Source organism: Leopardus geoffroyi, chromosome C1 (assembly GCF_018350155.1).
Source record: "Leopardus geoffroyi isolate Oge1 chromosome C1, O.geoffroyi_Oge1_pat1.0, whole genome shotgun sequence".
NCBI classification, from domain to species: domain Eukaryota; kingdom Metazoa; phylum Chordata; class Mammalia; order Carnivora; family Felidae; genus Leopardus; species Leopardus geoffroyi.
In genome coordinates, this window is record NC_059328.1 from 177109225 (window position 1) to 177123950 (window position 14726).

Consider the following 14726-nt stretch of genomic DNA (forward strand, 5'->3'; position numbering starts at 1 on the left):
TCTAAGTTTCTTTGGGTAAATCAGTCAGTATCAGCTTCAGTTTCCTCATTTACATAATGAGATAATAATACCTACATGAAATAGTTGTGAAAATTAACAGTAGTTTCTATGATAGTAGTGCCAAGTAAGTTTTTCCTAAATCATAACTCCTGTTGAATTAGTATTAATAAAACCCTAGGAATAAGTTTTTCCTGTTAAATATCAGGTACTTTGTCTTACTGAGTACTACCTGTGTTTTCCCAAGCAGGTTTGTCTTTAAGATTCTAAAAACAGTACTTTACAGATGATAAACATCAACATGCAGAGTCAGTGCTAATTGTTATGTCCAGAAGAGCACTTTCCTTCATTACTATCCCCTAACCTGCCAGTTAGAGGACAACATGAATCTATTTACTTCACCTTTCATTTTAGTATATATAATATTGTTAGTACTTAAAACTGCCTGTGTAAGTTCCTGGTCATGTTAAGGAGCTTGTTTGGCCAGTCAGAAGGTCTCTCTTTTGGTCAAGTCAGAACCTCTCTTTCTCTGTCTGTCTATCTCTCTCTCTCTCTTTCTCAAGCCTTCTCTGCAATCAGATATTTAAATCGGTATGTTTTCACTCACAACCAGTAACTTTTCTACATTACAGGGAAAAAAAAAATAGAACAAAGAGGAACTTATCAACCTCCAGTCATTGAATCTATAAACCTACCTGTGTGTGTACCCATTCTTCTTCATTGCTTCTGATTCAAGTGTGTCATATTAAGACCCACCCTTGATCCACACTTGCCTCGATTATTCCTGTGTGCTTTCAGTTTATAGCCAAACTGTCTAAATGTTTATTTATTTTGATAGAGAATGAGAGAGAGTGTATTCACGAGTGGGGGGGTGGGGCAGAGAGAGAGAGAGAGACAGAGAATCCCAACATGCTCCACGCTGTTAGTGCAGAGCCTGACATGGGACTCAGTCTCTTGAGCTGTAAGATCGTGACCTGAGCTGAAATCAAGAGGTGGACACTTAACCAACTGAGCCACCCAGAAACCCCTACAGCCAAACTTTCTGAAATACTATCTAGGTTCATCTTTTTTTTTTTTTTTTTTTTTTTAATGTCCTCACTTTAATCACTATCCAGCCATTGAAATTTGGCTTTATTTACTCTCCTTTCCTAGAACTGATTGCTAAATCCTGTGGCCACATCTTTGCATACTCTTGACATTGGACTCTTGACATTGATCAAATATGACTACTTTCTTCTTAAAAATTTTTCTTGTTCTGTGTACCATACTGTTTGGTAGCTCTTCCTGCCTTTCTGGCCACTCCTTTTCAGTCTATTTTTCTTCTGCAGGTCCCTTGAATGTTAATGTTTTCTCCTAGCCCCTTTACACATTTTTCTCAGGATTTAGGAAGTGCCATGTAAATATTTGTTGAGTGAACAACTTATGACTATATTGATGGTCTCCAGAGATTTGACTATAATTGGATCTTGTTAACTGAAGAATTGCAGTATATCACACCTGATGGCGCACTTCACATTCAAACTTTGGTCAGTCTCTCGGGACCATGATTCTTTTAAACTACCCTACTACATATTTGCAGTGGAAAAAATCTGGGCTCGTTATTCAGCTTTTATGTCTGTGAGGTTCACTTAGCTTTTTGTAAGTGTTCCGTATATAAAGGGTAATTACAAAGATTATTTTTATTTTATTTCATTTTTTTTAATATGAAATTTATTGTCAGATTGGTTTCCATACAACACCCAGTGCTCATCCCAACAGATGCCCTCTTCAGTGCCCATCACCCACTTTCCCCTCCCTCCCATCAAACCTCAGTTTATTCTCAGTTTTTAAGAGTCTCTTATGGTTTGGCTCTCTCCCTCTCTAACTTTTTTTTTTCCCCTTCCCCTTCCCCATGGTCTTCTGTTAAGTTTCTCAGGATCCACATAAGAGTGAAAACATGGTATCTATCTTTCTCTGTATGACTTATTTCACTTAGCATAATACTCTCCAGTTCCATCCACGTTGCTACAAAAGGCCATATTTCATTCTTTCTCATTGCCATGTAGTACTCCATTGTATATATAAACCACAACTTCTTTATCCATTCATCAGTTGACATTTAGGCTCTTTCCATAATTTGGCTATTGTTGAGAGTGCTGCTATGAACATTGGGGTACAAGTGCCCCTATGTATCAGCACTCCTGTATGCCTTGGGTAAATTCCTAGCAGTATTATTGCTGGGTCATAGAGTAGATCTATTTTTAATTTTTTGAGGAACCTCCACACTGTTTTCCAGAGTGGCTGCACCAATTTGCATTCCCACCAACAGTGCAAGAGGGTTCCCATTTCTCCACATCCTCGCCAGCATCTATAGTCTCCTGATTTGTTCTTTTTAGCCACTTTAACTGACATGAGGTGGTATCTCAATGTGGTTTTGATTTGTATTTCCCTAATGAGGAGTGACATTGAGCATCTGTTCTTGTGCCTGTTGGCCATCTGGATATCTTCTTTAGAGAAGTGTCTATTCATGTTTTCTGCCCATTTCTTCACTGGATTATTTGGTTTTTGGGTGTGGAGTTTGGTGAGTTCCTTACAGCTTTTGGATACTAGCCCTTTTTCCGATATGTCATTTGCAAATATCTTTTCCCATTCCGTTGGTTGCCTTTTAGTTTTGTTGGTTGTTTCCTTTGCTGTGCAGAAGCTTTTTATTTTCATGAGGTCCCAATAGTTCATTTTTGGTATTAATTCCCTTGCCTTTGGGGATGTGTCAAGTAAGAAATTGCCGCGGCTGAGGTCAGAGAGGTTTTTTCCTGCTTTCTCCTCTAGGGTTTTGATGGTTTCCTGTCTCACATTCAGGTCCTTTATCCATTTTGAGTTTATTTTGTGAATGGTGTAAGAAAGTGATCTAGTTTCATCCTTCTGCATGTTGCTGTCCAGTTCTCCCAGCACCATTTGTTAAAGAGATTGTCTTTTTTCCATTGGATATTCTTTCCTGCTTTGTCAAAGATTAGTTGCCCATACTTTTGTGGGTTCAATTCTGGAGTCTGTTCTATTCCATTGGTCTATGTGTCTGTTTTTGTGCCAATACCATGCTGTCTTGATGATTACAGCTTTGTGGTAGAGGCTAAAGCCTGGGATTGTGATACCTCCTGCTTTGGTGGTCTTCTTCAATATTACTTTGGCTATTCGGGGTCTTTTGTGGTTCCATACAAATTTTAGCACTGCTTGGGGCACCTGGGTGGCTCAGTCGGTTAAACGTCCGACTTCAGCTCAGGTCACGATCTCATGGTCCGTGAGTTCGAGCCCTGCGTCGGGCTCTGGGCTGATGGCTCAGAGCCTGGAGCCTGCTTCCGATTCTGTGTCTCCCTCTCTCTCTGACCCTCCCCCGTTCATGCTCTGTCTCTCTCTGTCTCAAAAATAAATAAACATTAAAAAAAAAAAATTTAGGACTGCTTGTTCTAGCCTCGAGAAGAATGCTCGTGCAATTTTGATAGGGATTGCATTGAACGTGTAGATTGCTTTGGGTAGTATTGACATTTTAACAATATTATTTTTCCAATCCATGAGCACAGACTGTTTTTCCATTTCTTTGTATCTTCTTCAGTTTTCTTCATAAGCTTTCTATAGTTTTCAGCATACAGATCTTTTACCTCTTTGGTTAGGTTTATTCCCGGGTAGTTTATGCTTCTTGGTGCAGTTGTGAATGGGATCAGTTTCTTTATTTGTCTTTCAGTTGCTTCATTATTAGTGTATAAGAATGCAACTGATTTCTGTACGTTAATTTTGTATCCTGCGACTTTGCTGAATTCATGTATCAGTTCTAGCAGACTTTTGGTGGAGTCTGTCAGGTTTTCCATGTATAATATCATGTCATCTGCAAAAAGTGTAAGCTTGACTTCATCTTTGCCAAATTTGATGCCTTTGATTTCATTTTGTTGTCTGTTTGCTGATGCTAGAATTTCCAACACTACATTAAACAACAGCGGTGAGAGTGGACATCCCTGTCATGTTCCTGATCTCAGGGGAAAAGTTCTCAGTTTTTCCCCATTGAAGATGATATTAGCTGTGGGCTTTTCATTAGAAAGGGAAGGAAAACTTCCAGGCTTATTTTATGAAGCCAGCATTAGTTTGATTCCCAAACCAGACAGAGACCCAGCAAAAAAAGAGAACTATAGGCCAATATCCCTGATAAATATGGATGCAAAAATTCTCAACAAGATGCTAGCAAATCGAATTCAACAGCATATAAAAAAATTATTCACCGTGATCAAGTGGGATTCATTCCTGCGCTGCAGGGCTAGTTCAGTATTTGCAAATCAACCAATGTGATACATCACATTAGTAAAAGAAAAGATAAGAACCATATGATCCTGTCAATCGATGCAGAAAAAGCATTTGACAAAATTCAGCATCCTTTCTTAATAAAAACCCTGGAGAAAGTCGGGATAGAAGTAATATAGAAAGATAATTTTATTTTATTTTTTTTTATTAAAAAAAATTTTTTTTTTTAACATTTATTCTTGAGACAGAGACAGAGCATGAACAGGGCAGGGGCAGAGAGAGAGGGAGACCCAGAATCTGAAATAGCCACCCGGCTCTGAGCTGTCAGCACAGAGCCCGACGTGGGGCTCAAACCCACAAACTGTGAGATCATGACCTGAGCTGAAGTTGGACGCTTAACCGACTGAGCCACCCAGGCACCCCAAAGATAATTTTAAAGAGCATGCATTATCTCAAATTTTTATATAAGTTTATTTACAGAAATCATTTAGCTTAACAATTTAAATGTACTTTGAATTATATATTCTAAAGTTTAGGATTAGGTACTGGCCTTCGTGTTTGCCTACATTGTATATTTTCATCTTTCAACAATTCTGGGAGATAAATATTGTTAGTCATCTTGTAGAGAGAACACCGAGGTTAGGGGAAGTTAAATAGATTTTATGCTGTAACATATACAGTTACTAAAATTCAGAACCAGAGTTCTGACTGACTGTATAGCCTATGCTTCTCTTCTAAATGATACTGAAAATACAAGCTGGGGATGAATGCTAAATACAGAAATAAATGGTGTAGTACTTGAGTTTAGTATATCTAAATTGTATTCAAAGTTATCTGTGTCTTTTATCCTTAGGCGGTTATTTGGCAGAAAACTAGAGTATCTGATCATAAGATGGCTCTCATGTCTGTTCTGGGGACTGCTGTTATGGGCAACATGGAATCCTTTCAGTACCACTGTGAAGAATCTCAGGTATACAACAAAGTGTTCTTTAATAATTCTGGTTTACCAATGAAACTCAATTATTTTTCTTCTGGGGAGTTGAGGTGGCAATAAGTTCTTGTAACATTTTACTTAAATATATGTATAGGTAAAAAAAGAACATAACATTTACAGCTTATATTTAACCCTCTCTCCCTATCCCTACTTCCTGTTTTTATCTTTGTATTTGTTTTTAATTTTAAGCATTGTGGTTACATTATTTTTTTATAATTTTCAATTGAGTATCTTATCTATTTACATTTCAGTATTAAAGAAGAGTTGAGTTCTCTTACCTTTGTTTTCCCTTTCCTATTCTAAATAGATTCTGCATCTTTCTTTTCTTGATCTCTAGCTTCAGACAGTGCTTCTTGAGTTCCTATAATGTTAGATGAGGTTACGAACACTCCAACTCTTACTTGCTCTTCCCTCTCTCAATTGTGTCCACTCTACTTTTATGTTGTCAAGCAATTTGTTTTCTTTTATAACCATTTTTAAGTTTTCCATCTTTTGTTTGAAAATTGATTCTAAAAGTTGAAAACTTATATGGAGTATATTACTATGGCTACAAATAATTTACATTGTAAAGCCTAGTATTGTTCTAGGATCACATTTCTTTTTTTTTTTTTTTTTTAATTTTTTTTTTTTCAACGTTTATTTATTTTTGGGACAGAGAGAGACAGAGCATGAACGGGGGAGGGGCAGAGAGAGAGGGAGACACAGAATCAGAAACAGGCTCCAGGCTCTGAGCCATCAGCCCAGAGCCCGACGCGGGGCTCGAACTCACGGACCGCGAGATCGTGACCTGGCTGAAGTCGGACGCTTAACCGACTGCGCCACCCAGGCGCCCCTAGGATCACATTTCTTAAGAATCCACGTTATGTATCCATGCCATACAAATGAGACTGTTTCTGTTGTCCCAATTAAATAGAATATCCTTTCTTGTTGTCCTATTTATTGCTCAAAATGTCATGTTTTTCTTTGCTTTATCTGTGAACTCTTATATAGTTTCTTGCTTTTTCTGGAGTTTCTAAGATCTGGGTTTTTTCCCTTTTTTAAGTGAAGAAACTTTTCTTCGTCTTGTCAGCAATAAAATCCAGCACTTTTACTTACTCCAACTATAGCTAGAGTTCCATTTTTTTTTTTTTAAATAATTAGATTTAGAACCCAATTTCTTATTTGGACTGATCGCATATCAGGCATTCTGCACAGATCTTATCCTGGAATGGAATTTTTTTTCATAGGAGTACTAGTTGTTTCCACTATTTCTTATATCCATGCCTTTTTCTTTCTTAGTCTTTATTATCATTTTTCTTATATACATCTTTAGTTAACTTCCACAGAAAGGGGACTTGAGAGGTAGACTTTTATATACAAGAATGACTTTATTTTGTACTTCTCTTGATAGTCTGGTAGAGGTAGAATTCTAGGTTGAAATAAGGTTTTTTTATGGTTTTTTTTTTCAATATATGAAGTTTATTGTCAAATTGGTTTCCATAACACCCAGTGTTGATCCCAAAAGGTGCCCTCCTCAATACCGATCACCCACCCTCCTCTCCCTCCCACTCCCCATCAACCCTCAGTTTGTTCTCAGTTTTTAAGAGTCTCTTATGCTTTGGCTCTCTTCCACTAAAAGGTGCCCTCCTCAATACCGATCACCCACCCTCCTCTCCCTCCCACCCCCCATCAACCCTCAGTTTGTTCTCAGTTTTTAAGAGTCTCTTATGCTTTGGCTCTCTTCCACTCTAACCTCTTTTTTTTTTTTTTTCCTTCCCCTCCCCCATGGGTTTCTGTTAAGTTTCTCAGGATCCACATAAGAGTGAAACTATATGGTATCTGTCTTTCTCTGTATGGCTTATTTCACTTAGCATCACACTCTCCAGTTCCATCCATGTTGCTACAAAGGGCCATATTTCGTTCTTTCTCATTGCCATGTAGTACTCCATTGTGTATATAAACCACAATTTCTTTATCCATTCATCAGTTGATGGACATTTAGGCTCTTTCCATAATTTGGCTATTGTTGAAAGTGCCGCTATAAACATTGGGGTACAAGTGCCCCTATGCATCAGCACTCCTGTATCCCTTGGGTAAATTCCTACCAGTGCTATTGCTGGGTCATAGGGTAGGTCTATTTTTAGTTTTTTGAGGAACCTCCACACTGTTTTCCAGAGTGGCTGCACCAATTTGCATTCCCACCAACAGTGCAAGAGGGTTCCCGTTTCTCCACATCCTCTCCAGCATCTATAGTCTCCTGATTTGTTCATTTTGGCCACTCTGACTGGCGTCAGGTGATATCTGAGTGTGGTTTTGATTTGTATTTCCCTGATGAGGAGCGACGTTGAGCATCTTTTCATGTGCCTGTTGGCCATCCGGATATCTTCTTTAGAGAAGTGTCTATTCATGTTTTCTGCCCATTTCTTCAGTGGGTTATTTGTTTTTCGGGTGTGGAGTTTGGTGAGCTCTTTATAGATTTTGGATACTAGCCCTTTGTCCAATATGTCATTTGCAAATATCTTTTCCCATTCCGTTGGTTGCCTTTTAGTTTTGTTGGTTGTTTCCTTTGCTGTGCAGAAGCTTTTTATCTTCATAAGGTCCCAGTAGTTCATTTTTGCTTTTAATTCCCTTGCCTTTGGGGATGTGTCAAGTAAGAGATTGCTACGGCTGAGGTCAGAGAGGTCTTTTCCTGCTTTCTCCTCTAGGGTTTTGATGGTTTCCTGTCTCACATTCAGGTCCTTTATCCATTTTGAGTTTATTTTTGTGAATGGTGTGAGAAAGTGGTCTAGTTTCATCCTTCTGCATGTTGCTGTCCAGTTCTCCCAGCCCCATTTGTTAAAGAGACTGTCTTTTTTCCATTGGGTATTCTTTCCTGCTTTGTCAAAGATGAGTTGGCCATACTTTTGTGGGTCTAGTTCTGGGGTTTCTATTCTATTCCATTGGTCTATGTGTCTGTTTTTGTGCCAATACCATGCTGTCTTGATGATGACAGCTTTGTAGTAGAGGCTAAAGTCTGGGATTGTGATGCCTCCTGCTTTGGTCTTCTTCTTCAAAATTACTGTGGCTATTCAGGGCCTTTTGTGGTTCCATATGAATTTTAGGATTGCTTGTTCTAGTTTTGAGAAGAATGCTGGTGCAATTTTGATTGGGATAGCATTGAATGTGTAGATAGCTTTGGGTGGTATTGACATTTTGACAATATTTATTCTTCCAATCCATGAGCACGGAATGTCTTTCCATTTCTTTATATCTTCTTCAATTTCCTTCATAAGCTTTCTATAGTTTTCAGCATACAGATCTTTTACATCTTTGGTTAGATTTATTCCTAGGTATTTTATGCTTCTTGGTGCAATTGTGAATGGGATCAGTTTCTTTATTTGTCTTTCTGTTGCTTCATTATTAGTGTATAAGAATGCAACTGATTTCTGTACATTGATTTTGTATCCTGCAACTTTGCTAAATTCATGTATCAGTTCTAGCAGAGAAAATAAGTTTAAAGGCATTTAATGTCTTTGACCATTCACTGTGGCTGATGGGAAGATGTATGCATTCCAATTCTTTCTTTCTAGCTGATCTGTATTTTTTTTTTCTGAACGTTTTTAGGATCTTTGTGTTCAGTTTTTTAAGCATGTCTATAGATGTGTCTTTTATTACTCATTTGCTTTTTATGCTGAACACTTCGTTTGAGACTTCTGGAGTCTGAATACTCATATATGTTTTTCAGCTCTGGGTTATATACTTCTAGCTGTCATAACTTTGATAATTTTTCTCTTTTTTTTGAGAGACAGAGCATGAGTGGGGGAGGGGCAGAGAGAGAGAGGGAGACACAGAATCCGAAGCAGGCTCCAGGCTCTGAGCTCTCAGCACAGAGCCTGACACGGGGCTCAAACCACAAACTGTGAGATCGTGACCTGACCCGAAGTCAGACGCTGAACCGACTGAGCCACCCAGGCACCCTGATAATTTTTCTCTTTTAATTAAACTCCTTATTATTGATTTAGGACTTCCTCTTATTTTTCTCTTACTATTTTTCTCAGGTTTTCATCTTTTTTTCTGTAAGTTTTTGGAGATGTCTGACCCTCTTTTGCCCCTTCTGAATATTTTGAAACCTTTATGTTTAATTGCCAAGAGCATTTTTAAATTTACCGCTTTTTCACAACTTCTTACTGTTTTGTGGATACAAAATCTTGAATCTCTAGAGATGCTAAGTTTTGTTTCTATTTTAAAGTTGTTTCTTAAACTATCTATTGCTTAGGAGGTCAATTTTGTTTTGCTTTTCAGGTCTTTTACCTCCAAGCCATCTTTTTGTGTGAATAAGAAATCTAATTGGGAACTCAGTGTTTGTGGCTAGACTTATTGACTATTAGGCTTCACTTGACTATTAATTAATCAAGATCCTGTTCCTGTTCCCAGACTCTGGGGGAGTCACAAATACCATCATGGATGGGGTGGGGGCTTAGCACACTGCACTCATACTCACTGTTCTAGTTCTCAGGAAATTCATATCATTTCTTTCCCTTCCCTGCCCCCTCCATTCCCTTTCTTCTTCTTTTTCTCTTTTTTTTTTTTTCCTTTCTAGCACAAAATTAGATCAATTGTCCTTATTCAGTCTCTTTATAGAAGAGTCTATAATTATTCTTATTCAGTTTCTTTACAGAAGAGTCTATAAAATAGAATCTGTTAGTTTTTGCTGGTCTGTTGACCTTAAACCTGAAGGCTGTCTGTTGTGCTGGGCAGTTGGTTTCTCTGTTCTATTCTTCTTTTTTCATAATTTGTTGAAATCTCTTTTCTACTACTAGTTCTTCTATTTTTCTTGCAGTATTGAGTTCTTAATTATTATCATTTTATTAGCCTTAGGTGGGAGTTTATACTCAGTTAATGTTCTCTGCCTGAGGAACAATTCAGGCAATCCTTAGTGGCCAGCTATAGTACCTGGAGCATGGCCATGATCTGACATGTGTCCTGTTTTTCAGAGCTCCCTTAATAGTTGTTCAGTGGTTTCAATATAACCTAGTGCCACCTTAGTCTGGTTATGGTGGCTGACTTGGGATAGTAAAGGTACTGTCTTGGGCTAGTAAATTCCCCTGTGTTCCTCGTGGCTTTGTGGGACTTTGTTGTTGACACTGGTAACCCAGGAAGCTTATGACAGGAGATCCAGACTCCAGGTCTTTGGTATTGTGCTCTAGAGATTCTAGCTGCCATAGTTTGGTCTGAAGACCAGCAGCATTGGCGTTACTTGTATGCTTGTTAGAAGTGAAGGATCTCTGGCCTTGTCCCAGAATACTGAATCAGGATATGCATTTTAACAAGGTTCCCAGGTGCACATTCAAGCATGAAAAACAGATTTAGACCTTGGTCAGTTATGATTTCATGTGTGATTGGAACTATCCCATTAGTTTTGCAATTGAGAATTTTTTCCCCTGATCTGTATTGAGATGTGTTGCCATATCTGTGCTTGCCCATTGTTTTTTTTAATTTTTTCTTTTTTTTAATTCTCTCTCTTTTTTTTTTTTAAAGTTTATTTATTCTTGAGAGATAGAGAGGGACAGAGCATGAGCAGGGGAGGGCAGAGTGAGAGGAGGAGACACAGAATCCGAAGTAAGCTCCAGGCTCTGAGCTGTCAGCACAGAGTCCGACGCCAGGCTCGAACCCACGAACCGTGAGATCATGACCTGAGCCAAAGTCAGACGCTTAACTGACTGAGCCACCCAGGCGCCCCTTAATTTTCTCTTGAGATAGAATTGTGTGAGGACTGCTGGTAATCCATCTTGGATATCAAAACTTTTGCTACACCTTCATGTGGTTATTCTTGCATGGAGGAATAGGGTAATTTAGAAAGCATGTGTTGCTGAATCGTTCCAGTTCCATGAGTTGTCAGAATAATAACCTTTTAAGTTTGTCTCTATTGAGTGATCATCTAACCAAATCCCTGTTCTGTTTGTGTACTGCGTATTTAAATAGGTGCTATATTTATGTTGCCAGTAGCCACCCATCACCACTCCATGCTTCCTGGGCTTGTAAGGAGGGTTGTCCTTTATCAGAGTTTCTTTGACCTCTTCTCATTCCTGCCCAAAAGCAATCTTAAGTTGCTTGTCAACTGCTAATAGTTGTCCCCCCTCACCTCACTTCTATCCCATTACATACCTTCAAGTTGTGACACTTGCCACCAAGGCCCCTTCACTGTACTGGGATGGCAAACACATTGGTCATTGGGAACCTTGGGTATAGAGAATCTTTATATATCTCTTCCTACAATGTTGAAGGTCCGTTTCTTAACTACAGCCACTCCATGTTGTACAGTCTCTTAATTATGGGTGGTGATCCCAGCTATACTGCTGCTGTGGTAGCATTTATTAGGAGTTTCCCAGTGTGGCTTTGTTGGCTTAAGGGAGCTCCTAAAGCTATATTTTGTTTCATGTTTGTTTTTTGGCATCTGTCTTCTCTGGATATTTATCTCTGCATTATTCCATGCCAAGTTCTTGGTGAATTCCTCAGTGCTGTCTGATTTTTATTCCCAAATCTGTGTATTTCCAGGATTTAGAATTTATTCATTTTCCTCTTCTCTTTTAAACTTAATTATAACTGTGGAGTTCCTGGGTGGCTCAGTCGGTTGAGCGTCCGACTTAGGCTCAGGTCATGATCTCGAGTCTGTGAGTTTGAGCCCCACATTGGGATCTGTGCTGACAGCTCAGAGCCTGGACCCTGCTTCGGATTCTGTGTCTCCCTTTCTCTTTGACACCCCCGCTGCTTGTGCTCTATCTCTCTCTGTCTTTCAAAAATGAATAAGTATTTTTAAAAATTAAAAAAAAAAAGACTTGAGCTGAGATCAAGTTGGACGCTTTTGATACCTGGATGGTACCCCTGCTTTTTCTTCACTCTTAAAAGTATGGTACACATACTAATTTCAAAGTTCTTTTCATATTGCTGTACTGTTTCTACTTTAGTGGGAGAATGTTCTTTCATTCTCTGCTGTTTTATATGCTTTGAAATTTTAATTTGCACAGTCATCATGAATGCAAGTTTATTGTTTTTGTTATTTTGTTTTTACCCACTCAACCTTCTCCCTCCCTGTGGTTTGGCAGATACCACCAACCTCCAGGCCCCATTTTAAAACCAGGTAGTTCATGTCTTTCATCCTGCCAAGATTTTACAGACCTCTTTTCCTGGCTGACTTGGCTTAGCTTTATTTTTGATTTTGGAGTTATCCATGCTCTTTTCTATAATCCTTGCAAGCAGCTCCACAAACCGTGGTCACAGTATTTTTAAGCATTTTTGAAGGGGCGAAAGGGAGGTGTCTCAGTAGCCCATTTCATATGGAAAGACTGATTTTGATCTCTTGCCTTGTATGTATTTTCTGTCCCTGTTTCCACATCAGAATTTAAATTCTAACTGGCATAAATGGTTTCTTTTTTAAATTGAGATATAGTTGACATATAACATTATATTAGTTTCAAGTGTACAACAAAATATGTATGTATTACAAAATGATCACCACAGTAAGTCTAGTTACATCCATTACTACACATAGTTACAAAATTTTTTTTTTCTGACAGCTGGTTTGTGATCCTAGAGCACATAGGACTTTTGATTTCAGCCATCACTTTCTGTTATGGTTTGCATCCGTAACATCTTTGTATTTGTCTTAGTTTTAAATGGTTCAGTCTTTTGAAATTTTTGTATAAGTTGATTTTATCTATCACTGCTATATATTTGCAGTTGTGATGGGGTGGGGAGAAGGGAGTTCCTTCATGAACTTATTCCAGTGTCCTGAGCAGAAGTACTTAAATTATTACTTTAGAAATAGAACTCCCTGGTGTTCTTGAGGCTTACTGAAAGAGGAGACTACTGTTAGGACACCAGTCAGGGTTACTTGAACAGAATCAGAGTAGAGAAAAGAGATAGGTTTGACAGATTGGATAGGTGGCAGGGCTCATTATCATGCTAAGGGAATATAGGAGAAACCAGTTGTGCAGCAGGACAGCAATAGGGTGAAGTATTTTATCAAGTTTTGAATGTGGTGAGATTGAGAAGATTTTTGTGACAGCTAGTTAAAAATAGAAAGCATTTTGGGGTGAAAGAAATACAGGCTGTACATCTTTATCTTAGTATCGCTGGTGTATCTATATAGATGTGAATGATATTACTTGGAGAGTAGAGACCAAGAAAAAAGGCTCTGATGATAGAACTCAGGACCATCATCATTCATCGGCGGTAAGCAAAGGGAGAGAAATCAGCAAACCAGACTAAGAGGAAGTGTTGGGGGGAAGCAGAAAGATGAAAAGAGAAGGCTGAAGCAGAGTGATGCTTCCCAAATTAAAGAATTATGGTGTCAAGATCTGCAGAGAGTCAAAAAGTGGACTGAGTGTCCATTGGAGATGTAGTACTAGCCAGATTATAGGAGGTTGGAGATGAGGGTAAAGAGGGAGAGGTCTACAGTTGAAGAGTAATCAGGGGAGAAGTATTTATGTTTTGCTTTTCTTTTTCTTTTTTTTTTTTTTTTGCTTTCTAGGTTGAGGAATACTTAGGCAGAGAGTCCTGTATAGTCAAATTTTTTATTTGGTTGCACTGATTTGGTCTAACAGTCATTCTTTTTCCATAAACTACCATGATTTTCATTTTTAGAGCACTTTAAGACTACTCTTTGATTTTACTTTTTTGTATAACTTAAATAATACTTCGTTAGTTCTTAAGGTTATCCTAAGCCATTTTTAAAGCTCAGTATTTGGTAATAATAATAATTATTCAGTGGACAACTAAGATGGTATAAAAAGAAAACATTAGTAATATCACCAGTTTTTTCTTCATTTTATTTTTTATTCTTACCTATTTGGGGAAGGTTTTTTTGTTTTAAGTCCACAAACCCAGTAAGTCTTTCAGAGACTAAACAGGTGCTTTCTGATGCTCAGCAGGTACTTAAAGAAGGGTCTCAAGTTACCTGGTATATGATACAACGATTTATAAATGCTGTGAAGTTTTACAGTTAATTAAGTAGTATTTTGTAATGGATTATCCAGCTTTATTAATTTATTTTTTAAATTGGCACAGTTTGGCACTGTGACAGTAATGCACTTAGTGTTCTAAAATTGGTAATGCAGCTCCTTAAACACTTACTTCCAAGGGTAGCGATAGCCATAGACTTAGATGGCAGCCTACTCACTATGTTAGTGAAGAGCCTCGTGGTTTCTGCTTACCTAAAAATAGCATCTCCACTGACAGTCTCACTTTCCTAAACCTAAGCTGAAATTTTACTATTAGTGGGGTTTTTTTAAACAGGTTAATATAAATACATCTGTTTCTTTTTTTTTCAACATTTATTTATTTTTTTGGGGGACAGAGAGAGACAGAGCATGAACGGGGGAGGGGCAGAGAGAGAGGGAGACACAGAATCGGAAACAGGCTCCAGGCTCTGAGCCATCAGCCCAGAGCCCGACGCAGGGCTCAAACTCACAGACCGCGAGATCGTGACCTGGCTGAAGTTGGACGCTTAACCGACTGC

At 38.4% G+C, this 14726-nt stretch overlaps 1 protein-coding gene across 1 annotated transcript in view; it reads left to right on the forward strand.

Annotated features, from left to right (window-relative positions):
• Positions 1 to 14726, forward strand: part of PMS1 (PMS1 homolog 1, mismatch repair system component) — a 99270-nt gene that overhangs the window by 62568 nt on the left and 21976 nt on the right. The window contains exon 7 of the mRNA XM_045480502.1: positions 5111 to 5227. Within this exon, the coding sequence (XP_045336458.1) occupies positions 5111 to 5227 (117 nt within the window). The remainder of the gene's footprint in view (positions 1 to 5110; positions 5228 to 14726) is intronic.